This window comes from Panthera pardus, unplaced genomic scaffold (assembly GCF_024362965.1).
Source record: "Panthera pardus isolate Hobbes unplaced genomic scaffold, ASM2436296v1 HiC_scaffold_6, whole genome shotgun sequence".
NCBI lineage: Eukaryota > Metazoa > Chordata > Mammalia > Carnivora > Felidae > Panthera > Panthera pardus.
In genome coordinates, this window is record NW_026526991.1 from 15848925 (window position 1) to 15873585 (window position 24661).

Below are 24661 nucleotides of genomic sequence, written 5' to 3' on the forward strand. Positions count from 1 at the left end.
TCATAATCATTTCAGTAAGAACCTGGGCCTACCCATGAGCATTTAGAATCAGTACTCAATTTAGAAATACATTATGCCCCATGTGAACATCCTACATATAGACTGATCATTCTGAAGAAGATGATGTGGGACTCAAAAAACCACTCATGCTCATGTTTTTTAAATGATAATTTCATTAACTGTAACATTCAAAGAAACACCTCTGTCTTCTAAAGTCTAGTATTAGCTTGAAATGAGCTCACAGCAATCACAAGATTCAAAACAAACATGTTGCCATAATTTCCTTCACGAAATGCAGCTATGCCCCAAAATTTAGCTGCTGCTACTGTAATTAGCAATCACTAATCACTCTTCAGATTATTCAAATGGCAGTTCAAAATCTAGTTCAAGAGTAAGTTCGCCTGTGTTGACTGAGTGCATTTTCTCCAACAAGATGGATTCAGGGGATCAATGCTTATGAAGTGGTAATTCTCCATTCCGATTAAATAAAAATCTGCCATACTCATCAATCTCATTTAGGCTGCGTCTAAACAACACTGACCTTTAGCACAATTGGATAGTCAGAAAACACACAGGACACAAAGTGCTAACTAACCTTCACTGGGCTACAGCCTTTTCAAAGGCTTTCTCATTATCCCTTTAAATTAAAACAAGACAATCATGACAATCCAAATTCATCATGTCCAAGCTCACCTGTTTACTAATAATTACTGATTGCTCAGAAGCAGATTACGCATAATTTTATGTTTTATGGGGGATTAACCAACCACAAAAGTGGAAACTACATACACATTTTGAAGTAATTCTGCTCTGAGGATGAGCTCTAACACAACAAAACCCAGATAATCTACTGGTACAGGTCAATCCAGTCTAGTTGCCTATATTTGGACCATATTTAGCTGAAAACATGATGGCTCAATTTCATTTCATTCTTTTCTGCTTTTTATAATACCCCTCTCTCTCTTTCTCTCAAAGAAAGTGGCTTAAAATTTCAAAAATTTTAACTTAAAAATCACAACATAGGTAAAGATCACATTATAAAGACAGGAAGAGAACAAATGAACATTTTTTTTCCTCCTTGCATTAAAAAATAGGCAAGGAAGGCAAAAGAACTAAAGTCTTTCTGTGCATCTCACTCAACCGAGTTTCAGAGAGTGGTTCATCTGAAACAGAATTTTCCACTTCCTGAAAATCAAGTGCAAAATGGTTGTCTTTAAAACAGCAATGCCTAGAAGCAGAAGGTGGCGGGGGCGGGGGGGCAGGAACGGAGAACATAGGCCTTCATATTCCAGAACCAAAGGGTGTCAGGACCTGTGGAGGGGCCTCAGTCAAGGGTGTAGAACATAGGTCTTCTCTGAGTGCTCCTTCCAGGATTCAAGTTCCAGCTACCAGGTTTTGCCTCTACAAAGACACATTTTCTACTCCCTTTAACAAACTGGACGACACAAGGATGAAAGCATCGTAAGGGCACATGAGATGCCTTCTTCATGGGAAATGTCAGGGAATGAGAATGAACTTAATTCTTCGGTCTAAACTTCAGAAAAAAAGAAAAAAGATTTACCTTGACATTAGCACTGGCACTGAGGCTGTCTACACAGTACAGACAACATCTAGGCATGCCGAAACGGTTTACATTTGTTTCAGGATTCTCCCCCTTTCCCAACTAGACACACAGAACTAGGCATAGGAAGACTAGGTAATTATTTTTAATAATAAAATGTGCTGTTACTGAGCATGCATTCTTCATGAGCATGATCTCATTCTATTCTCCTAACCCTGGAAAGTACTGCGTAGACGCTTTCACAAAGAAGAAAACTGAGAGCGTGGGGAAGTTGGGTCATTTGCCCTGGGTCACACAGCTAGCAAGCAGCTGAGCTGGGACTTAAACTTTGGTCTATACTGACGGCAAACCTCATGTTCTTTTCATTAAGTCAGACCACATTCACCTCCAGTCACATGTTAACACATGTCTGTGGATGACTTCTACCTGCAATATACTGTTTGTTCAGTCACCTAAAGGCTATGTATATTCACCCATGACCTAATGGCTTCTATCTTATTAGTTTAACCTTGCAGAGGTATGTCTGTGTGCAATGAAGCAAGCTTTGATATTCTTAGGGACAAAGCAAATGTCCCAAATGAATCCCAAAGAAAACTAAAATACATTTCACACCTGTAGTAAAGATGTGAATGCTTTATCTCCTGATTTTTGCCAACAGTTAAAAATTTTGTCTCCACAGTTTAATGGACTATCCTGCCACTCTCATTTGTGGAGAAAATAGCAAGTCCTTTGCTTTCACTAAAATCATATATGCTTGTGACGCCTGGGTCACTCAGTCAGTTAGGCATCCATCCCTTGCCCTGATTTCTGCCCAGGTCATGAGCTCATGGTTCATGGGATTGAGCCCCTCACTGGGCTCTGCGCTGACAGCAGGGAGCCTGACTGGGATTCTCTCTCCCTCTCTCTCTTTCTTTCCCCCTCCTCTCAAAAGATATAAACTTTAAAAATAAAATAAAATGATACAGGCTTTATTGGACATCCTTTCCAACACAACTTTCTCCTTCACTAAAGATGAAGGAGAAAGAGAAGAAGGATAAAGAGAAGAAAAAGTGGAATAAGGAGTAGGAGGAGAAGGGGGAGGAGGGGGGGAGGGGGAGGAGGGGGGGAGGGAGGGGGAGGAAGAGGAGGGGGGAGGAGGGGGAAGAGGAGGGGGGAGGAGGGGGAAGAGGAGGGGGGAGGAGGGGGAAGAGGGGAAGGAGAAAGAGGAGGAGTAGGAGGAGAATTCATCAGTATAGCCTTGCAACTAAGAGTGTGGACACTCGTAGATGAGGCCGCCTGCTCCCTTCATGGGTATCCTTCCACTGCATATAATGGGGTAGATCATAACAGTACCCATAACATGTTTTAAAATACAACTAATAATGCATTTAAAGCACTTAGCTCATACCTGGCATGTGAAAGGCACTTAATAAACTTTTAAAAACATAAATAAAAAGCTAGATTTAGCACTGGGATTCTGCACCAGGGAAGTCAGGTGCTCACAGTGAAGATCGATAATGCTCTCCGTGCAGCCCAGCTTCTAAAGCTCAGAAACTCACTGAACACTTTAGCTTCTAGCTTTAATTTTTGTCTTTAGCCTATTGGTTTCCCCACTTAAAATGTGAATAATAACCGTTCCTTCTTTATAGGGTTGTTGTGAGCATTACGTAGACAATGCACTTAAATAAAAATGCTTAGTGGCAAAGTGGAGACATGTATTGACTATATGTTACCTATGGCCATCTTCACATTTCATACAAGAGCCCTCTCAGATGCTTAGATCAGTTCCCTAAGAAAACTGGGGCTCAGCAATAGTAAGCTTCCAGATCAAGGGCATCCAGCTTTATGGGGCATCCAGAAGGCAGCAACCTTCCTATCACCATGCTCTACCTTCTTCCCCCCAATAATGCTTTCTTCTTCATTGTGCTTATCACTCACTGAAATTAACTATTTTTTGTGTGTTTACTTGTTTGTCTATAATTTATACTCCATAGGAGCACTGCTGGCGCTTTTGTTAAACCCAGCATCCAGCAGAGTGTCTGGCACAAAGGAGGCATGTAGTTTTCTTGAATGAAGGAAACAAGCTAAAATGTGTCCAAAATCATCATTCAACCCCTATGATACACTGCCTCCCATCACTGCCATCAGTGAAAACCCTCTCCAAATGCAGAATCACACGACTCCTTCAGAGAGGTTTTCTCTGGGGTCCAAGACTGAAACTTTCCATGACTCTCCACTTCCGTCCATACGTTTCCCTTCTCACCAAGTGAGATTCAAATCCATCTCAAGGCCAGAGGCGAAACCAAGCCCTGCCAGGCTAGTATTCAATCAGGGTCCACAAGAAGTGGGCTGCATGGGGCGAGGGAACAGGCTTTCCCAGTCTGGTGTCATACAAGCTGTAGCCCCACACAAGTTCCAGACCCTCTTTCATCCTACAAAGGGACAACAGAGAATTACGCTAAGACTTAAATGGCTAGTGTGTGAAAAAGTGCTGGGCTGACTCATGGTAGGTATTGACAAGGGAGCCCATCCTTTCCTTCAGGCTCCAAGAGGAATCTATTTCTGTGTCCCTTAGCACCCTGACCACTCTCAACCTGCCCATGCCTTCCCTTGTCAAACACATTGCAAAGTCCTTGAAGGCAGAGACTGTGTGTCCTTATCCATTCTGCCACCCAGCAGGTGCTCAGTGAATGAGACTGAATAAAAATCCCCCGATAAATTCACACAAACTATTTTCTTTTACTTTTACCTGACACTTCCAAATCACCTGTCTCTGAGTTCATTCTCTCTCCCCTAACCTTCATAAAATTGCAAAGATATCTCAAATAGAATAGAAGGGGCAAAAACATCAGACATTTCCTGCAACCTTTCCATTCTGCGGAGCTCTGGAGGGGCAGCCTGAAGAGTGTCCCAAATGACCTGCAGAACACCTAGGGTGGGCTCTCAGGGGCCTGTGCAAGTGGAGACCTGTCTGGCACTCCATGCTGTGATGTCACCATTCTATGCCTTCTCGGTCTTTTTCACGCAGACACCAAGGCTAACAAACACACCAACCTGACTTAGAATCACCACCTTACACTGCTAGAAATGGAAGAGAAACCCTGTGTTTGATGCGGCTCACATTTACACCTCTCTCATGGAGTGCTTGTGAGGACCAGTGCCCGTAAAACTACTTTACAAAGTACCTGGCTTTGTACTCCGATTCCACAGACGCAGTACAGGCATGTAATTGTATGGAAAAAGTTTAGGTGGATCATAGCAATCTTTACATCCAATTCATTCAACTATAGGTGAGGCAACGGAGTATCAGAGAAGGGCTCCTCTGCTCAAATTACCACCAGGAGGGATGGCTAGGCGTGAGAAGACCCTCACTTCTTTCTAAAAGCTTGAGCAAGGGAGGATAGAGTCTGGTTTTCCTTTGATGGCAACATTTCTCTACGCTGGCCAGCGTGCATACCTCTCCCAGGTATGTGAAGGTCTGTGATGCTGGTCTCATCATCTAGAGGCATTTCAGTGCTTCCTAAACGGACGCTGGGTACAGCCCCCCCAATTCAGTGTCTTAAGGAATGCACCTTAGGTGTAATTAAGATAGGAAATTATAGGCCTTTAAAAAGTGGTTATCCAAGGTTCTTCTTGACTCTCAAAATCCTAATAGATGATTCATCAAAATATTTTAGGTTATTATTAGTGTGGGGAGAGATGCACTAATTGTACAGTGGGTCACAGTTCAGATAGTGGTAACCAGCTCACATATGCTTCCTGGATTCTATCGTAAAGAGGTTTACGAGTAATTATCAGAAAATCCCAGACTGCAAGCTGCCTAAGCCTTCATTTTACAGACAATGAAAATTAATCTAAGAGAGGCTATAAGATTCACCTAAAGTAACATTAAAAGCGGCTGAGTCAGAATTGTAACTCAGAGCTTTTTCCCACTGTACAAAGGAGGGGAAAAATGGATAGGAACTCCCTGCTCCTCTGTCCTCAGATTTCTGAGCAGGCAACTCCTTCTCTTCTCTTTCCGGCCTAATCCTATCCCCTCAACCTTTTAAGATTCGATTTGAGAAGGAAGGATGAGAAATGCATCCCGGGTGACCCACGTGTTGTGAGGAAGAAAAGCCAGGACCTTTCACGTTGGTGAGAGTGTGGCTCATGGGGGGAGGTGGGCGCTCTGCCCAGCTGGCGCCTAACCCTCGGGATGGGGAGTCAGGCTGCAGGACAACCAGGTGAGGAGGAGTGGGAAGAAGGGCACACAGGTGAGCCAAGACAAGGTGTAGCTGCTGGAGAGAAATTAGAGACCTCAGTGCCTCTGGGGAGCAGGTCAGTCTAGCGCTCACAGAGCGGCAGGGAGGCCCGAGCAAACTCTCTCCAACTCGCACCAGGTCCTTTGTTGTCGGTCTGTGCCTCTGGCTCCCGCTCATGCCCTCCGGTCCCCCGCCCCCCCATGAAGTCACCCCAACTGCACTCATAATATTTTGCTTTGCGCCGGGTCTGTTTTCCACCACCAACTTCCAGCGGTCACCATGGCGACGCGCCGGGGAGGGGGGGCGGGCGCGGCTAAGGAAATCCTCCGGCCTAGCCGCCCGGCGGCCCCTACCAACTTTTCCAGGTCTCTGGGTCCTGCAGGCCGGGTGGGAAAGCGCGCTGTCACGGCCGCCGGGCGGAGTCGCTTGCGGAGCTCCCCGGACCCGGCCTGAGCGCCTCGTCCGCGCGGGCGAGGGCTGCAGCCACCGGCCTGGGGACCCCAAGACCACGCAGCTCTCACTTGACCCTACTTCCAAACTCACGGACGCCGGCGCTCTGGCAGGTGGCGAGAGTGGGGACGCGCTTGCCCCCTCGCCGGCCACACACACACACACACGAACATACACACGCCCGGGGAGGGAGAGACCGTCTGATTTGGGTCCAAGAGCAAAGGGCGGACCCCCGACCCTTTGCTCCCTCGAGCCCGCAGACGTGGTCCCCGGGAGGGAGAAGGTAGCTCCTAACCGAGCGCCGCAGCTGGGAGCGGAAGGAGGAGGCCCGGGTTCTGTTCCGACCAGGGCGCTCTCTGCCCTAGGGGCCCCAAGCCAGAGCGACTGAGCGTCCCCACCTCGGGGCCAAGGAGCCAGGTCGGGGCCTTGTGCTGAGCCGGGGCCCGTAGACGAGCGTGCCTTCCCGCCGTTGTGGCCCGTGGTGCTCAAATCCGACTCCAGGGGTACTTCGGCCGCCCCAACTCTGGATACTGGATTTCGGGGCAGAAAGTGGTAGAGACGGAAGTTTCTAATTCGGGCTGGGCGGTGCCCTCTCTAAGGCGCCATCCCGTTTAACAAGAAACAACCCTTCTGTTGCGTAGCCGACCGACCCCGCCCCGGGCCACCTGGCACAAGTTCTCGGTGGCCTAAAATTCTACCTACTTTTCTCCCTCGTTCTCGAATTCCCGGGTACCTTGAGGAACCGAGCAACGCTCGCCTGGGCAGGGCAGCCGGGTCCGGACCCACCGGGCCGGGCACGCGTGGCGGCCGCGCTTGTCTCACGAGGAGAGGGTGGGCCCCGCGCTGGGTGCTGGCTGGTGCGCGGCGTGCGGCGGCGGCGGCGGCCGGGAGGGGCGTGCGCCCGCCCCAACCGCAAGCCGCGCACGGGCCGGACGGCGCGTCGACGGCCTCACGCGCGCGCCTGCGGCCTTCGCCGTCCGCCCGAGCCCGGCTGCGCCGCCAGTCTCCCGGGAGAGGGGCTCCGCTTTGTCGCGCTCCGCCGCGAGCGCGCGGAAGGCCCAGGAGGCGCGCGCCGGCGCGCCGGCCTCCCCCGACGGGGCCATTGTCTTAGCCCCGCACTTGAGGAGTATTTGGGGAAAACTGGAGGAATATATTACCGACTCGGTGCGCGGAACAAAGGGGCGCGTTTCCGCAGGTCACGCTGAAGTGGCCCCGAGGCAGACCACTAGAGCCCCGGCCCCTGCAAAACTGTTCTCCCGGGCCGAAGGCACTTTGCGGGGATTTTCCTTTTAAGAGTAGGGGACGGAGGCCTGGCTCCCCGGCCTCACTGATCTGGACGCTCCCGACTTCGCCCCAGCACTTGCTGCGAATCGGTTGCTGGAGCCCTTTCAGAATGAAATATTAAGTAATAACACCCGTGGTTCCAGTCGCACGCAATCTGCTGGAAAGGGAGCAGAATCGAACTGCACCCGGGAGCGCTAGGCTCCGCCAGCGGGGAGAAAGGACCTTTACATAACAAGGGAAACGCTGAAGAAAAGCTAATTGGATTAAGTTCTCTGGAAGGGAGGTGAGGGGAGGCTCCTGGACCGGACCGCGCGACGCTGCATTTCCCTCGTCGTCGGTTTTGCAACTCCGAGTGAAATGTCACCTGGCGCGCCGCGTGTCATTTCCTTCACGCTGCCAGCTCCCAGAACTTTTTATTTTGATTTCAGGATGGCGATCTGGGGAGGTCTCCGAATTTCGAAAACAGGGAGGGGAGCGGATGTGGAAAAGATTGCTGTTTCAGAACCAGTTTGGGGTGTCTGCAGTTGGAGTAAAAGTGACCAGGTGCCTCCGCGACCACCAGCTACATCGAAGACAGAAAACAGAACGTTTCCACAACCCCACAGCTCTACCCCAGAACGCACAAGAAGTTCCAGTCGTGTGGACAGGGGAGTTAAAACCCCCCAACTGGGTCTTGGCGGGTGTGGGGTGCCGGGAGACCCCAAGTCCCTACGTGAGCCCCTTGTGAATATTTGACCACAAACAATGCAGACATAGGTTTAATTTTGTTCAAAGATGTTCGCCTCTAAATTTGGGGTGGCCGGGAGGTGAGTAGTGGCGCAAACCCTTGACATAAAAATATAGAGGGAGGGGCTCTTTTCCTTCTGTGGTGCCTTCTTTACCGACGGCAGAGAGTATTCAGGCAGGGCCCGCCACTACCCGCAGCCGGCTCGTGCGGCAGGAGACGCCTCTCCTTGCCTAGGTTATCTTCTGTAGGAGGGAAGACCGCGGGGCTCAGCCTTTCCCCACTCCCAGGGGGCCCACACCCACTCAGCGAGAGAGGGACTTGGCTCTTGGGATCAAAGATAAGCCCCGGAAAAACCGAAGATCCCCCTGACCCGAGGGGGTGGGTATCCTGGCCAGCAGGGCCTCTGGCAGAAGCCTGGAGGGGCTGGAAATTGCTGCGTGGACCGAAGGAAGACCATCTGGGTCGAGGCCCGGATGACCCCTACCCCCACCCAACATGCATTTCCAGCCTGCTTCGGAGGGAGGTGGGGAAACATTCTGGTGGTGTTTATTTGCTCCAAGGAAGGGACGCGTGTGTGTTAAGGGATGCAGAGGCTGGAAGGCACTTGTTGCTCCGCGCTGCAAAGCCCAGCCACAGATGCTCCTAGGCACGGTCCCCAGCATCTCGTTAAGCTGCCGCCTCGGCCCAGGCTGCGCTCACCGCCCTGCTTCTGCCTCTCCCCAGGCTTACCTCCCCCCAGAATCCCCAAGGCTGCATCCGGCTGGTGTGGACTGGTTGGGGACTGCAGTTGGGAATTTGGGGGGGGGGGCGCTTCCAGAGAACTTCTTCCACCTGGAAGGGGCGTAGGGAGCATTGCTTAGATCTACAAGTTTGGCGGCTCGTCCAAGGTGCTAGAAGTGGAAGGTGGAGAAAGTTCTACTGGAGAACGGAGACGCTGGGCTTTTTCGTTGTAAGAGACTCCTTGGTTTCCCTTCTCAGTTGTTACGAATTGCCGCGACCCCAAAACCTGACGCCCACAGCCCCCAAAGTACCTAGCGGTTTGCAGACCCGGACGCCAGGCCTCGCCGGCCGCACTGCGTCCTGCCCCCCTTGCAGCAGAGTTACAGCCGCGCAGCGGAGCGCGTGGTCGGATGCCCCTTCCGGGCGAGGAGGTTACACCCCGCCTCGGACGGCCCGGGGCTCCCACCTCCCGACCCCGCGCGGATTCCCTAGGACCACCGTGTTCGCCGCCGCCACTCCCTCCAGCTGCGCGTCTCCACCAGTCGGAGCCTCCGTCCCCACCTCCCAGGCGCTGTGCGAAGCCTTCGCCCTCCCCCGCCTCTGGGGAGTTCCGCTCGGCTTCCTGGCCCTAGCCACCAGCCTCAGAGCGCACCGCTATTCCGGGGCCCCCAAACCCGGGGGAGGAGCCGGGCCCGGGAGGGGGCGGTCGGCCCGCAAAGTTTCTGCGAGCGGCACCTCGAGCTCGCCGCGAGCCAGAGAATCTTTACGTAACTTTGTGTTCAGGGCAAGCAAAAGCGCGCTCCTCAGCGCGCGCGCACACACACACTCACACGTTTACACAATCACACGCTTACACACACACACACTTCCACGTAGCCACTTACATCGCACATCGCGACGGATTGAAAACTTGTGCACGCTCTCCGTTATTTCCTAGGGTTCCACTGTCAAGTTGACCCTTCTGAAGTTTTTGCAACTCTTTCTGAAGTTCCCCTTCTCCCTTTTCTTCCCCCCCCCCCCATGTCTCCCCCCAACCCCCACCAGTAGGACTGACCTGTGGAATCCATGTCGGGTTCCTCCAGTAACCCACAATGCATGCTCTTCCCATGGACAGCACGGGCGCCCCCCAAAAGTCCTGAGGTTTGGGGATCCCCTGTGCTAGAGATGCCCAGGGAGGAAGGGAGTGAGGAGAGAAAGAGACGTAGAGAGAGAGTGCAAGGGCGAAAGGATAGAGGAGGAAAGGAAAAGGAAGAGAAAGAAGAAAGAAAAGAGAAGAAAGAGGAGAGAGAGAGAGAGAGAAGGGAGAGAGCGCAGAGAAGGGGGAGAGAGAAAGAGCGAGCGAGTGAGGGGACACTCAGTAATCCAGCCGGGCAAAGCCAAACCCGTCAAAATGTTTGCGGATGTTTCATGGGAAAAAGCATCATTTTATAGGAGCCCCGATGGGAGCAATGTCATTGATAGGCCAGCCGGCCTGATGAATGGCCGCTCGTCAGATGGGGCCGTGGCGAGGCGCACTGTGAAGCCCATTGTGGGCCTGTTTTGAATAAGAAAAGCCGCCTCCGAAAAGGGGGGCTCAGAGCGACGCAATCCCAGCCCTCCGACTTCCCCCTTCTATTATAGCATTAGCAACGTTTTTCTTATTTAAAGTTCCAGAGGCCTTCTCCAGCCTTCGCCCGGCACTCATTATAGGCGAAATCAAAATTGGCTTAGATGTGGCCCCCTCCTCCCTCCCCACCCCTCCCCCATCGGGCCGGGCGGGGCGGTGGGGGGGGGGGGGCGGCAGGGGACTTCGGGGAGCCTGGGGAGTCGCCTAAGCGGCCACGAGTGGGCCCCATTCCTTTTCCTCTCCTCTTGTGCCCCCCCTCCCGGTTCGGTCCCGGGTCAGATGGGGGCCCTGGGAATGCGGGAGGAGGTATGCCTCGACTTCCTTCCACGCGGATCCGCGGACACGCGTGGGGGAGTGGAGCGAGCTGAGGGTGAAAGGTGTGTGTGTGGGGGGGAGACCTAAGACCCCAGCCCCTGGTGAGGAGGCCGCCAGGCAGGGAGGATGTGAGGGGCTGACTCGTCTCCTCCAGAACTTTCTGTCTTGCTCTGGATTTATCCATCTCCTTCACTGGGTCTCTCCCCTTTCCCTGCATCTCTCTCCTTCTCTGCTTCTCTCCCCGTCTCTGTCTCTCACTCTGTCCTTCTCCCGGCCTCTGTGTCCCTCTATTTCTCCTGTTTTGGCTGCCTATCTTTCTGTCCAGCCCCTGCCCCCACGTCTCTTTGTCTCTCCCTAGGACTCTGCCCCTCTGTCTCTATCCCCCTTGGTCTCTCTGACACCCCCCTCCCCGCCTCTTCCCGTAACTCTGTCAGTCTGTCTGTGTCCCAGACCCTCCCTCCCCGCCTCCCTCCCTCCTCCCGCCCTCGCCTCCGCCCCCCAGCCGGCCGCGAAGTTTGTGAGAAGACCGGCGTCCAAGTGGGGACGCGGTTTTCCCAGGGACCCCCTCCCCGGCTGAGTTTAAAGTGCAGAAAGAGGGGGGCGAGGAGCTGGGGGGCTGGAAGTGGAAGTGGGGGGGCAGGCTGCGTCTCCGCGGGCCCCGATAAAGTGGCCGTTCGCGGGCCGGCAGCGCTGTGATTAGAATATGAATGGGGCTCGGCAGGCGGAAGAGAAAGGCGGATTACCCCGGGTGCTTTGACCATGGACAGAGGCAGCGCCGGCCCGGCCGCGGAAGGGGCGGGGCGGCCGGGCGGGGTCCCTAACGCCGGGCGAGGGGTGGGGGGGTCTCTAACCCAGGCCCCCAAGCTGGGTGAGGTACCCGCGGTCCCTTGCAAAGGCCCCCAGTCTGCCCTCCCCAAGAAGGACTAAGTGGGACAATGCGGGAGGGGGGGCCACAAGGGGCCAGCACGTGCCGAGTTAAGGTCACGGCGCGGGAGGAAGGAGGCGGCGCAAGATGCGGGCTGGACAGAGCCCGGGTTGGGCATATTTCAGAGTCCTGGGTTCCAATTCTGCCTCGGTAAATTCCTTAATCCTTCTGGGCCTCGGCTTCCTTGTCTGTAAAACGGGGCAAAGATGCCCCCCCCCCCAAAGTTAGGGGGAAGAGTAAACGACGCAGTGGGTGTGGAAGGAGTCCAACACTCGCTGTTCCCTCTGCTTGCAGCTCTCTTTACCATCTACCCCTCCCAGCACGTCGCCGCGCGGCCAGCTCCTTCCCACCACCCTGGTCTCACCCTGGTCTCGGCTAAGCGTTGCCTCCTCTGAGTGGCTGTGCCTGAGCACTCTGTGCGGGTCCCTTCTTGCTCCGGCCGCTGCCCCATTCATTACCCGTTTGTTTCTGCAGGAACCGTATTCACTGCCACAAGCCCCGGAGCCCAGAACAGAGCCTGGCATTCATTCCAGCTGCGACGGCTGGTGACGGGAAAGCGGGCGATGAAAACCTGTGGTGACCGAAGGCGACAGTGGCGATCACCACACGTTATCGTGGTGTGCATGGCGGTGAAGACAGGAGGATTCTCTCGCACCCTCGATTTCTCCCTGGGAGATAAAAGCGGGAGCTTGACCAGTGCCTGCAGGTGCCACCACCCGGAGTGTTGGGTGTCCCTGGGAGTTCTTGGGGGATGCTGGGGGACCAAGGCGGCCTGTTATTGCAGCCGTTGTTATTATTCTTATTTTAATTATACATGAAAAATGCAGGTGGGGTGAGGTGGGGTGGGCTGGCGAGGAAAGTGAGAAAGAACTGGCAGGTGGGCAGTGGGGGCTGGTGCATGCCGTCCCCGCCCTGTGCTGTCTGACCTGGGATGACACTAGCTGTCCACCCTGACAGTGCTGCAGCACCTGGGAGCTTAAAGAAATGAAAATAAGCGGGTATTCATTCATCCCTTGGCAAATTTTTATTGTGCACCTACTATGTGCCCAGCACTAGTCTAGGAGTTGGGGACACAGCTGTGAACAAAGTAGACTTTTAAAAAATCCCTACCTTCCTGGAACTTATACTGGAATGAAGGGAGATAGACGATAGATAAAATATGTAACTAGATTCTATAGGTTGTCCAGCGATGAGGGCTATGTAGCAGGGGGGACCGGGGAGGACCTCTGTGAGGTGGTAACACACTTGGGTTTACAAACAGTGCTGTCTAGGGGCTGGTAACAAGAACGTGTTCATTTATGTAAATTCACTGAGCTACGTACACTTAGGATTTTATGCATTTTTCTGAATGTATTTCGAACTTCAATAAAATGCTTATTCAGATTCGGTGCGAACATCGCAATAGTAATAGCTACGCAATAGTAATAGCTACCATTTATGTATGGACTGTGCCTCCACTGTGATAGGCATTTCCATGCACTATCTCATTTAATCCACACAATACAACTGACATAAGATTGTTGTCAGCACTTTTCAGAGGAGGACCACTGGGGTTCAGTGTGGCTCTCTTGTCCCTGGACACAATAGTGAATGATGCAGTTTTTATTCTCCAGAGCTCAAAATCTAAAGCAAACATAGCAAGGCCTGCCTGCCGTGGGGGAGAGTGTGGGTATGGCGGGGACCAAGAGAGGAGATAGGAAACTCAGCCTAGGAGGCTGGTTCCCCCAGAGGAAGTGATGATTAAGCCAAGAGCCGAATTCCTAAGGCAGGTGAGGGGGTTAAGGGGTGTTACAGACAGCAGTAAGGACACGAAAGAGGGCATATGCCGTATGTTTGAGGACTGGAGCCTGGCATGGCCACACATGCCCACGGGAATGAGAGGTATTGGGCAATTTCTTGGGGAGGTAGGTGAGGATCAGATTGGGAGGGTCATGCTAAGAAATTTATCCCAGAAGGGTTCTGAGCATACAGGACTTGATTTGTGGTCAAGTGGTGCCCGCAGGTTGTTACTAGAGGCAGAGGTCATTGGGAAAGAGATCACAATGGTCTGAAATAGAGACTTCGTAGTGGGGACAGGGAGAGGTGACTCATCCACCACCCTTGGTGGTGACTGGATGTGGCCAGTGAGGGGCACAGAAGGGTGATGTCCAGTTTTCTGACTTGGCTTATTTATGCCATTCGCAGAAATCATCCAGTGAGGAGGGGGTGATGGGAGGGGCAGGATTAGGGATTTGGCAGTAAGACAGAGGTGACTTATGCTCATAACGCTTCCCGAGTAGCCCTCTAGCAGGCGTTCCCACAAAGGCGTCGAGTTGGCGCTGCTTGTACAGACCTGGGAGGCTGCTAGAGCCCTCGGAGTGGATGCGTGAGCAGCTCAGAAGGGGACAGTGCAGGGCTTATCACTTTCAGATCACCTGGCATGCCCTCTGCCTCCACTGTTGCAGCCTCCGTGTGCCCTGTCCTTCCCGAGCCTAACATTTTATTGTAATTGCTTGCCTGGTGTTTTATTTTCTCTACCCAGCTCACCACTGTCTAAAATTGTTTGTTTCCTTGTTCATTGTATGCCTCTCCACATCAGAATGCAAGCCTCAGGATGTCACCTCTGTCTCCGGACAGCATTTATTGACCACCACAAACAGCCCATCCATTGGCTTGACTGGAAGCAGGTGACACAGATCCGCAAGAGCACAGGATGGTGGGTTTCTTGAGCACTGAAGCCACCAGACGTGAGATTTACACTTTGCATGGTACTGAAAGGCTCAGAGGTGAACAAGGTAGACAAGTGTCCTCCTCTCCCCTCCACCGCCTGGAGTTTACATTCTACTGAGAGACACAATAAACAAAGAAACTAAGACAAACAATATTCCTACCTTCGTGGATCTTATATAGTAAAGATTATATTATTACAGTAAAGACATGAGCCCCAACCTTATGTTTGTTAATGATTCATTTGCTAATCAGGTAAATAATAATTTCAATAAACATTGCCTGAGCACCTTCTATGTACCTCTGCGAGGTGTGGGGATAAATAGTTTGGTATGACGGTGTTTGTCGGAAGTTGTCTTGGTTCGGTGAAGGAGAAAGTTGAGAACTATAAAACAGCTGGATAAGTGCTCTACAAGAGAGGTGCCTGGGGCTGCTATGGGAGGAAGGGACGCCCCCCACCCCAGGTCACTCTAGAAGCACCTGAAGGCTAAATTAATTTCTGCCCACAACTGTCTTTTATAGTCAGAAAATGCAAATGGATATATGCAGACTTTGAAAAGGTTGGCAGTTGGGTTTCTTGCCTTCTGAGTCATTGAACACTGTTTCTTAAATGTTGGTGTGCAGCAGAATCAGCTGGAGAACTTGTTAACAATACACACTGGTGAGCCCTGTCCTCAGGGATTCTGATTCCGAAGGTCTGCAGTGGGCTCGGTAACATGTACTTAAAATATTTTTATTATTATTACAAAATTTCAAACAAATGTAAAAGAAGAGGGAATAGTACCATGAACCTCCAAAATGATAAGGTAACTTCAATTATAATCCAAATGTGGTCACTGCTGTTTCATCTGTAATTCATCCAATGGCCCTCCCACCCACACCCACGAATAGGTTAATTTTGATGCAAATTCCAGACATCATATACTTTCATCCATAAATACTCTTAACATGTACCTCTAAAATAGAAGATTTTACAAAATCACTATCATATTACTGTTGTCACACCTAAAATATCAACAATAATTCCATAACCATCAAAAACTCATGGTTCAGGGGCACCTGGATGGTTCAGTCGGTTAAAGTGTCTGACTTCAGCTCATGATCTCATGGTTCGTGGGTTCGAGCCCTACATTGGGCTCTACGCTGAACGCTTGCTCCGAGCCTGGAGACTGCTTCTCTCTCGGCCCCTCCCCTGCTTGTGCTCTGTCTCTCAAAAATAAATAAATGTAAAAAAAATTTTTTTAATTCACTGTTCAAATTTGCCTGATTGCCTGAAATTTTTCAGGCAAAAGTGGGTTTGCTTGAATCAAGCCAGATCCACACGATGCATTTGACTGCTATGTCTCTTAAGTCTCTTTAAGTCTGGAGATTTTCCCTCCCTATTTTATTCCTCCTAATTTATTTGTTGACAAAAGCCAAGTTGTCTGTCCTGTTGCGTGCCCAGCATTCTGCAATATGTTCATTGCATCCCTGCTGTGTCATTTAACATGCTCTTCCATCCCCTATAGTTCCTGTAAATTGTTAGTTGGGTCTAGAGAATTGATCAAGTTCAGATCAAGTTTATGGCAAAAAATAGCACACAGGTGATGAATGTGTACTTCCTATTGTATCACATAGGGATTCACATGGTGTCCCTCTGGGTTGTTAAGAAGATGAGGGGTTCAGGTGTTAACACGCTCTAGGTTCTTTCCACTTACACTCAGTGTCCTGCTCTTCTTGTCTTCTGCTATTAGGACACGATCACAAGTTCATTCATTCTTCATGATCACAAGGTGGCTGTAATTGCTAAAGTACCACAGCCTCCCTCACACACTTCTCAAAGACTGGAAAAAGAAAAGAGATTATGTCCCTTTTCCTTCCTTTCTTAAGGCTTCTCTGAAGCCACTTGGATTTTTTCTCTTGTCCCATTGGACAATTAATTTCCCTATCCATCCCTTAACCGATACCTTCTAGTCTTTTTCTTTCATCTGTTTGCCTTTTCCTCATGCCTGGATCCAGGCACTGGATCGAGTGCCTGTTGCCACTCGATTTTTATCACTATGCCCCTGCCACACTTCTTTGCATCTGGTAAGCAAGGTCTCCCTTCCATTCTTTTCCAAATTGATTTAGCTATTCATGGAACTAGTTTTTTCTCATATATATTTTAGAATAAATTTGTCAGATTTACTAAAAATTCTTGAGATATTTTAACGAGATCCGAATTAAAATTAAAGTTGCTTTAAGTTGAACCAGCAGGTTTACATGTTATTCATTCCATATATGAACATAGCATAATCTCACACTGCAAAATTGTCACACTGGAAAAACTGTGCTCTTTAATTGACTTTCTTGTTAAAAAGTCTTTGCTTCGGGGCACCTGATGGCTCAGTCGGTTAGGCGTCTGACTTCAGCTCAGGTCATGATCTCACAGCTCGTGAGTTTGAGCCCTGCATCCAGCTCTCTGCTGTCAGCACAGAGCCTGCTTCAGATCCTCTGTCTCCCTCTCTCTATGCCCCTACACGGCTTTCACATGCTCTCTTTCTCTCTCAAAAATAAATAAACATTTGAAAAGGAAAAAGTCTTTGCTTTGGTTTGATTTCTTCCAGAAGGCTTTATGGTTGGGTTGCTGCTGTGTATGATATCTTGTTTGCTATATTTTATATGTACTTATTGCTGGTGTAGAGGAACACTGTTGCATTATTTTCTTGTAATTTTATTTAGGCATGTGCCAGTCATGGAGAGGTGCCACTCGGGTCTCCTTCGAGAGAACCTGCTGCAGGCAGCACGGTTGACTGGCATTCCCTGCTGCTACCACTCTGAATCCACCATCACATTCTTGCCTCCTGAGGCCACACTTCACCGACTGGGCACAGCAGGGTGATGGGGCTCGTTCACTCTTACGGGATGCAGACTTTGGCTTGAGGTCTCCCTCTTTGCCTAACGGAAACATTCTTAGAACCACGGGGACATCTGAGAGAAATTCCTACCCAATCTGCCTTCCTCCTTTCCTTTCACAGGAATCAAACATGCACCGCCGGGAAGATTCTCCCCATCTTTTTCTGTTCTATTCCCTAGTAATTACTCTTTATGAGCATTTCTCCTCAATACATTTCTCACACGTCTCATCTTGGTTTGGCTCCTGCTTCTTGGAAGATGTGTACTGAAACAAGGAATAAGTTACATACAATAAAATGCACAGATCTTGCTTACTGTTTCATGAGTATGACAAATGCTTACACCTGTATATCTTATTCTACCAACTATACTTGCTGACTTAATTATTTCCTTCAATGGTCATTAAAAAATATATATTATATATATTTCAGAGAATCCTTAGGCGATTATATGTATACGATCTCTTTATCTATTGAAATATGTTTTTTTTTAAAGTTTTCTTAATGTTTATTTATTCTTGAGACAGAGACAGAGCATGAGTGGGGGAGGGGCAGGGTGAGAGAGGGAGACACAGAATCCGAAGCAGGCTCCAGGCTCCGAGCTGTCAGCACAGAGCCAGAGGCAGCACTTGAACTCAGGAATGGTGAGATCATGACCTGAGCCAAAGTCGGACGCTTACTGACTGAGCTACTCAGGTGCTCATATAGAATTATGTTTTTATAAAAGTATAGCATCCTTTTTGTTGTATCTATTTGTTCTGATAATAACATTGCTATAGTCTTAAAAATTTCATATTTCTCTGGTTTGTCTTTCTCCATCTGTATATTTTTAATCTTTTTATAATCTTTTGCTTTAAGACTTTCTCTTATAGATAATATTACACATTAATCCTGAGCCTTTATATTTTTGTACTGAGTTTGATCTATTTCTACTTATTCCCATTATTCTTATATTTAAATTCTTAAAAAAAATCATATCAGCATTTTTTTCATGTATTCTATTCATCACACTTTTTTTCTGGTTCCTTTTTTTCTTTTCTTCCTTGTTACTCGCCATTACAAGGGGAAAATTAAACATCAAGTTTGGGTTTAGTAGTTAGGAGCAACTACCAGGAGAATAAAACTGAATGTAAAATTTCAAGCAAAAGAAATTTCAATTTATCTGATCAATTATAGTTACTGATTGCTGTGTATGTAAAATTTTGTTTGCTTATTTTGTTATAAGTTTTACCACAGTGACACTTACTGAGTTATTTTTTTATACCTCCATTTTTAGTCACAACTTCCTGGTGTTTTTTTCTTCTTACTACTTCTAAGGAGGTTTTAAAAGAGGGTCTTTGTATGGTAAACAGTAATTATGTTGACATCACATTTAAATGAGAGTTTAGCTGCATATAGAATTTTAAGCCCCAAGGTTTTTGGTGTTGTTGTTGTTGTTGTTGTTTTTACTGAAAATATTGCTATTTAGTCTCCCTGCAAATGTTGCTGTTGAGAAATAAGATTGGTCTAATTCTTTTTCCTTCGTAGACAATTTGCTTTGCATCTAGAAGAGTTTAAGTTTTTCTCTGTCCTTGATGCTATTAAGTGATACAAAACTGTACCTAGGTATGTTTTTCCTCATTTAAATTTCTTTAAGTACTTGCATTTGTACTTTGAGATTTTAAAACTTTCTTTAATCTGAGAATTCCTCTGTAACTAATTACTTAAATATTCCACTCTATATTTTCCCTCTTCTTCTGAGATTTCCATTATTTGAATGTTGTTGCTTCCATTTCTATTTTCCATGTCTCTTAACTTTTCTTTTTAATATTTCAGCTGTATGACCCATCCTGATACTTTCTGGAACCAATCCTCCACTTCTTTGATTTATTCTATATTTACTCTGCTATTCAACCTACTAAGTCTTTTGTTTCCATTTTCTTTTTCATACTCAGAAATTCCTCTCAGAGCTTCTTTATGCCTTTGCCTTTACAACACCATTTCTTTTTTATTTAATATACTGATTTTTATTTCTTGTTGTCTTTGGTCTGTTAAATTTACTTCATCTGCATTTTTTCCAGGTGTTTTTTTTTTTTTATATCCCAGTGGCCCTCTCAATAAGCTAATTATTATTTTTCCTATGAGTTACACTACAACACAGGGGACTTATACCCATTCTTCCAGAATAGAGATTCTCAACCAGAGGTGATTTTGCCCCAACAGGAGACATTTAGAAGTTTCCAGAGACATTTTGGGTTGCTACAATCTGGGCTGCAGGAAAAGGGAAGCAGTATTAGAGCATTGCTACTGGCTTCTAGTGGGTAACAGCCAGGGATCTCTTAAAAACCCCACAATGTACTAGAAATCCTCTCACAACAATAATTTATCTTCCCAAAACCTCACTACAGCCAAGGTTGAGAAATCCTATCCTAGAAGTATTAGATGCCTGAGCTGATGAGAAGGGCCAAAGCATAAACCATAGCTTCTGTCTGTCCTGATAAGTTTGACATGGGTTTTGCAGGGAGAGTGAGAACACATCTCAGGATATTATGATTCAGACTTCCATCCTGGATCCGCTCTTTTTCAAGAATTACCCATGAAGCAGGAGTCACCATAAAGCAGAGTAGGGCCAGCAGGGAATACTATGGGGATGGCCAGTCAGCTTGTACACACTGTTAACTGGTTCTTAACTGCCCAGCTTGGCTAGAGTGCCCACTCTGATGTTACATTGGCAGTCCTGACAATACCGGGATGGCCACTGTCTTTTCTGCTTCACTGTGGTACTAGACTAGGCAAAATCTGCCCAGGACAATGTTAAAGAGCACAAGGTGCATCTCAAAGTCTCTGCAACCCAAGTGCCCCTGGTCTCCATCCTGGAGACTATCCATCCATGATCTCCATCCATCCATCCATCCTTCAGTCATGTGTGGCTGTGAGCTTCCACTTCTCCCTCACACCAGGACCTAAACACCTCCTGTTGCTCCAGAGACTCTTCTCATATTTATGCTAGTTTCACACAACTTTCTTCTGGATTTTGTGGCATTGAAGGAAGGAATCAGGGAGGCTAAGCTGATCCCTCATCTTATCAGAAACTGGAACTCACAAATTATTTAGATTTCAAAACTGTATATACATATCTCTTTGATAAAACAAAAAATAATTTTAAAATCAAAAGAAGAACAAGAAACTGAAGAAACAGAGAATGTGCAAAAGTTACCATTTGAGTGGTGCCTGTGAGTCAGTATAGGTTCAACTTGAGTAAGAGACCCAAAACAACAGTGGCTTATTCAAGATCAAAATTTCTTTCTTTTAGGTATGGGTATGTGTGTGTATATGTATGCATATGTATATATGTTTATATATATATATAAAGTAGTTTTTTCTCTTGCATGACCTACATTCTTAGAATTAACTCATAGTCTAAGATGGTTGCTTTGACTCTATGTATTATGTATACATTCCAGCCAACAGGAAGGAAAAAGGGGGGAAAGAAGACCAAAGAGCATAGGATAACTATATTTTAAGGAATATGTTTCTGTTTTCTAGTTCAGTATAACAAACCACCCCAAAACTAAGTGGCTTAACACAACAGTGATTTATTATAAATCATGATCCTGTGAGCAGAATGCATAGTTCTGATTACATGGTGTTGACCAGCATTCTGGGACAGTTGATAGGTCCAAAATGATCTCAACCACATGGTTGGCAAGTTGGCACTGGTTATTAGCTAGGAGCTTAGATGGGGCCATTGCCTGAAGCCTCAGTTCTCCTTCATGAGCATTCTTCTTCACAGCTGCTTGAGCTCCCTCACAACATGGAATCTGCATTCAAAAAAGGATCATTCCAGGGGCGCCTGGGTGGCTCAGTCAGTTGAGTGTTGGACTTTGGCTCAGGTAATGATCTCACATTTCATGGGTTTGAGCCCCACACTGGGCTCTGTGTTAACAGCTCGGAGCCTAAAGTCTACTTCAGATTCTGTGTCTCCCTCTCTCTCTGCCTATTCCCTGCTCGCACTCTGTCTCTCTCTCTCTCTCTCAAAAATAAACATGAAAAGAACTTTTTAAAAAGGATCATTCCAAGCATGAGAGTCCCAAGAGGAAGGAAATTAAAGCTCTAATCCTCTTTTTTTTTTTTAATTTTAAAATCTTTATTTTGGCATAAGTTTAGAAATTTAGAATTTAGAAAACTTGCAAAGGTAAGATAGAGAATTTTTGTATACACTTTACTCAGCTTCCCCCAATGATAACACCTTATATAACCATGGTACATTTATCAAAACAAAGAAATTAATATTGGTACAGTACTATTACATAACTACACACTTTTATTTCGATTTCACCAGTTTTTCACAAATGTCACTTTTTTTCCTGGCTCTGTGTCCAATCCAAGATACAACAATGCATTTTAAATCACCCCATTCTGATCATTATATTGTACATTGTACATTGTAATGAATATATTCCTGAAAACTTAAGTGCCAACTGGATTTCTGTACATCGAATAGTTCACATCATAAATGGTAAACATAACATCTGTGCTGTGTTTTATAACTGCAGAGTTTATTTATATGCACTTTTTCACTTTATAGTCCTAAGTTATTGAACATTCGCACAGGAAGGATACTTAACAGTCATTTACATGTACAGCCTCATTGTTTTACTAAGGATGACTCAAAACGGTTACGTGTCTTGAATCAATTCACATAATTGGAGGTGAAAAGCCAAGACTAGGACCCAATTTTATTTCTCATTGAGTATTTTCCTAATATAGTATGTTAAGATTCCCAAAACTGGAACACTCGTTTCATGATCATCAAAAAGAATAGGAAGTACTGAGTCCTTCGTGAACATAGTTGGAAAGCAGCCAATCTCCTGAAAGCTCTAATCCTCTTAAGGCCTGAGTTTGGAACTCCTTGAATGTCTCTCCTGCTGCATTCTATTGGTCAAAGCAGTCCCAGGACCAGCCCAAGGAAGGGGTGGTGGTGGACAGACTCTACTTCTTGATGTGAAGATTGGCATGCACATCCCGGAGGGGAGGAATCGTTGCAAGCTATCTTTGGAGGCTAGCAACCATAGACATTTCCTGGAAGTTGTCATGGGACACCTCTGCTCACCTCCTGGCATCCAGAACTAAGCAGAAGTTACATGACCATAATTAGCTACAAAGGAGGTTGGAAAATCTACTTTTTAAGCTGACATCCATGTACCTGGATCAAAACTGAGGGTTCAACCTCAATGGAAGAATGAGGAATCTCTAACAGAGAGTTGAAATGAGTCATCAAAACATAAATAGCCTGAAGTGGTTACGGGGAACCAGGATACAAAACTGAGGGGCAGAAGAGCCAGAGACCGGCAAAAAGAATGGCAAGCGTAATGGAAAGACAAAATAGCTCATTGTGAGAATGCAGTTTAGCAATCTGATGACAAAACATACTCTTAGAAATTACATTTTATTCATCAGTTTACCATCGATTGTCAAACACTTATCAATTCCCCTCTACAGACCAGGCCCTGGGCTAAGTTCTAGGAATATAACAATAATAAGACATTGTTCCCATACTTGGGGATAGATGTAAGGCAAAGGCAAAAATAAAAGACAAGGCTTTGTGCCTCTTCCTCTGCCACTTCCCAATATAGGAGACCCTTCACTAATGTCACAGAAAGACAGAAGTAATAAAAGGCACCAAGAATCTTTGTTCAGAAGAGTGGTAAATATTTGCATATCTGGTAGAATTTTCTAAATCTTCATATTAAATTCCACTTTGCAAAGTAGCCACTCCTGGGTTTCCAGGCTAGGTTAAGCTCCAATTGTAGACATCTGTAGGATTTGTGTGCTCAGCATCTATCTCTTCACACTCATTCTATTAAAAACAGGTCTGTTTTTCTTCCATCTACTTCAGTCTATGTGGCTGAACTATATGGAATTAACTGCATTCCCATTCCAGGGGGTGGGCATGTGACCCAAACATAGCCTGGGCTCCTATCAGAATTCTTGCAAATGTGGGTTTAAGCAGGAAGGATAAATTGCCGGATCTGCTGGAGGCAGCTGAAGAGGAGAGCTTGCTTGAGGTTGAGTCCTGTTAGGATGGAAGCAGAACCAAAACATGGAGGGGCAGGCCCAATGACTGGATCCAACCATGCCTGAAGTACAGACTTTTCATGTGTGAGCCGATAAATTGGCCTTTTTGTTTAAGGCAGTTTGGGTTTTGTTTTTGCTACTTGCAAACAAGTGTCCCAATAAATAATCCCTTTTGTCAGAGACTTTTATCATACCTGTTCTTCTCCTTTGAGACCCCTTGTCAATGTCTTTTAATTACTATTTCAGTGTTGATCTCTTTCATGGATCCATCTCCTTTTGACCATGTGTTCATTGAGTGGAATGGTGAATAGGACTTTCCACACTATTTACTGCTTGCCTTCCCTCTTCCTGCTTGCCTCCCTCTTCCTGAACACAGGGCTGAATTCTCCAAGGTAAATATAAGTGTGTACTGCCTCCATCGCACTGACCTCCCCCCTGGTGGTGGTAGATGAATGCTATGCCACTTATCAACATTCCATTGGGGTAAAACTATCTCATCCATGTTCTGCCACATAGAAAAGCGTCTGTCTCATAATAAATGTTCCATAAATACTAGTGATATTAATGATAATAACTAAAAGTAATAATTTAAAAGCATAATTTAAATTATTGTTCTCGTGGGGCACCTGGGTTGCTCAGTTGGTTGAGCATCTGACTCTTGGTTTTGGCTCAGGTCATGATCCCAGGGTCATGGGATCAAGCTCGCATAGGGCTTCATGCTTCTCTCTCTCTCTGCCCTTCTCCCTTTGTACTCTCTCTCTAAAATTAAAAAAATTAAAAAAATAAATTATTCTTTTTATTTTATTTTTATATTAAATATAATTTATTGTCAAATTGGTTTTCATACTACACCCAGTGCTCATCCCAACAGGTGCCCTCCTCAATGCCCATCACCCACTTTCCCCTCTCCCCCAGCCCCCATCAACCCTCAGTTGTACTCTGTATTTAAGAGTCTCTTATGGTTTGCCTCCCTCCCTCTCTGCAACTTTTTTTTCCCCCTTCCCCTCCCCCATGGTCTTCTGTTAAGCTTCTCAGGATCCACATATGAGTGAAAACATATGGTATCTGTCTTTCTCTGCCTGACTTATTTCACTTAGCATAATACCCTCCAGTTCCATCCATGTTGCTGCAAATGGCAGGATTTCATTCTTTCTCATTGCCAAGTAGTATTCCACTGTATATATAAACCACATCTTCTTTATCCATTTGTCAGTTGA

The 24661-nt window shown here is 47.2% G+C and overlaps 1 protein-coding gene across 3 annotated transcripts in view; it reads right to left on the reverse strand.

Annotated features, from left to right (window-relative positions):
* Window positions 1-10466, reverse strand: part of RFX4 (regulatory factor X4) — a 163819-nt gene extending 153353 nt beyond the window's left edge. For 2 of the 3 annotated variants that reach the window (XM_019446673.2, XM_019446672.2), the window contains exon 1: window positions 10017-10466. In XM_019446673.2, the coding sequence (XP_019302218.1) occupies window positions 10017-10059 (43 nt within the window). In that variant the 5' untranslated portion in view covers window positions 10060-10466. The remainder of the gene's footprint in view (window positions 1-10016) is intronic. The other variant, XM_019446674.2, reaches the window with a different exon arrangement.
* Window positions 10467-24661: the final 14195 nt, after the last annotated feature.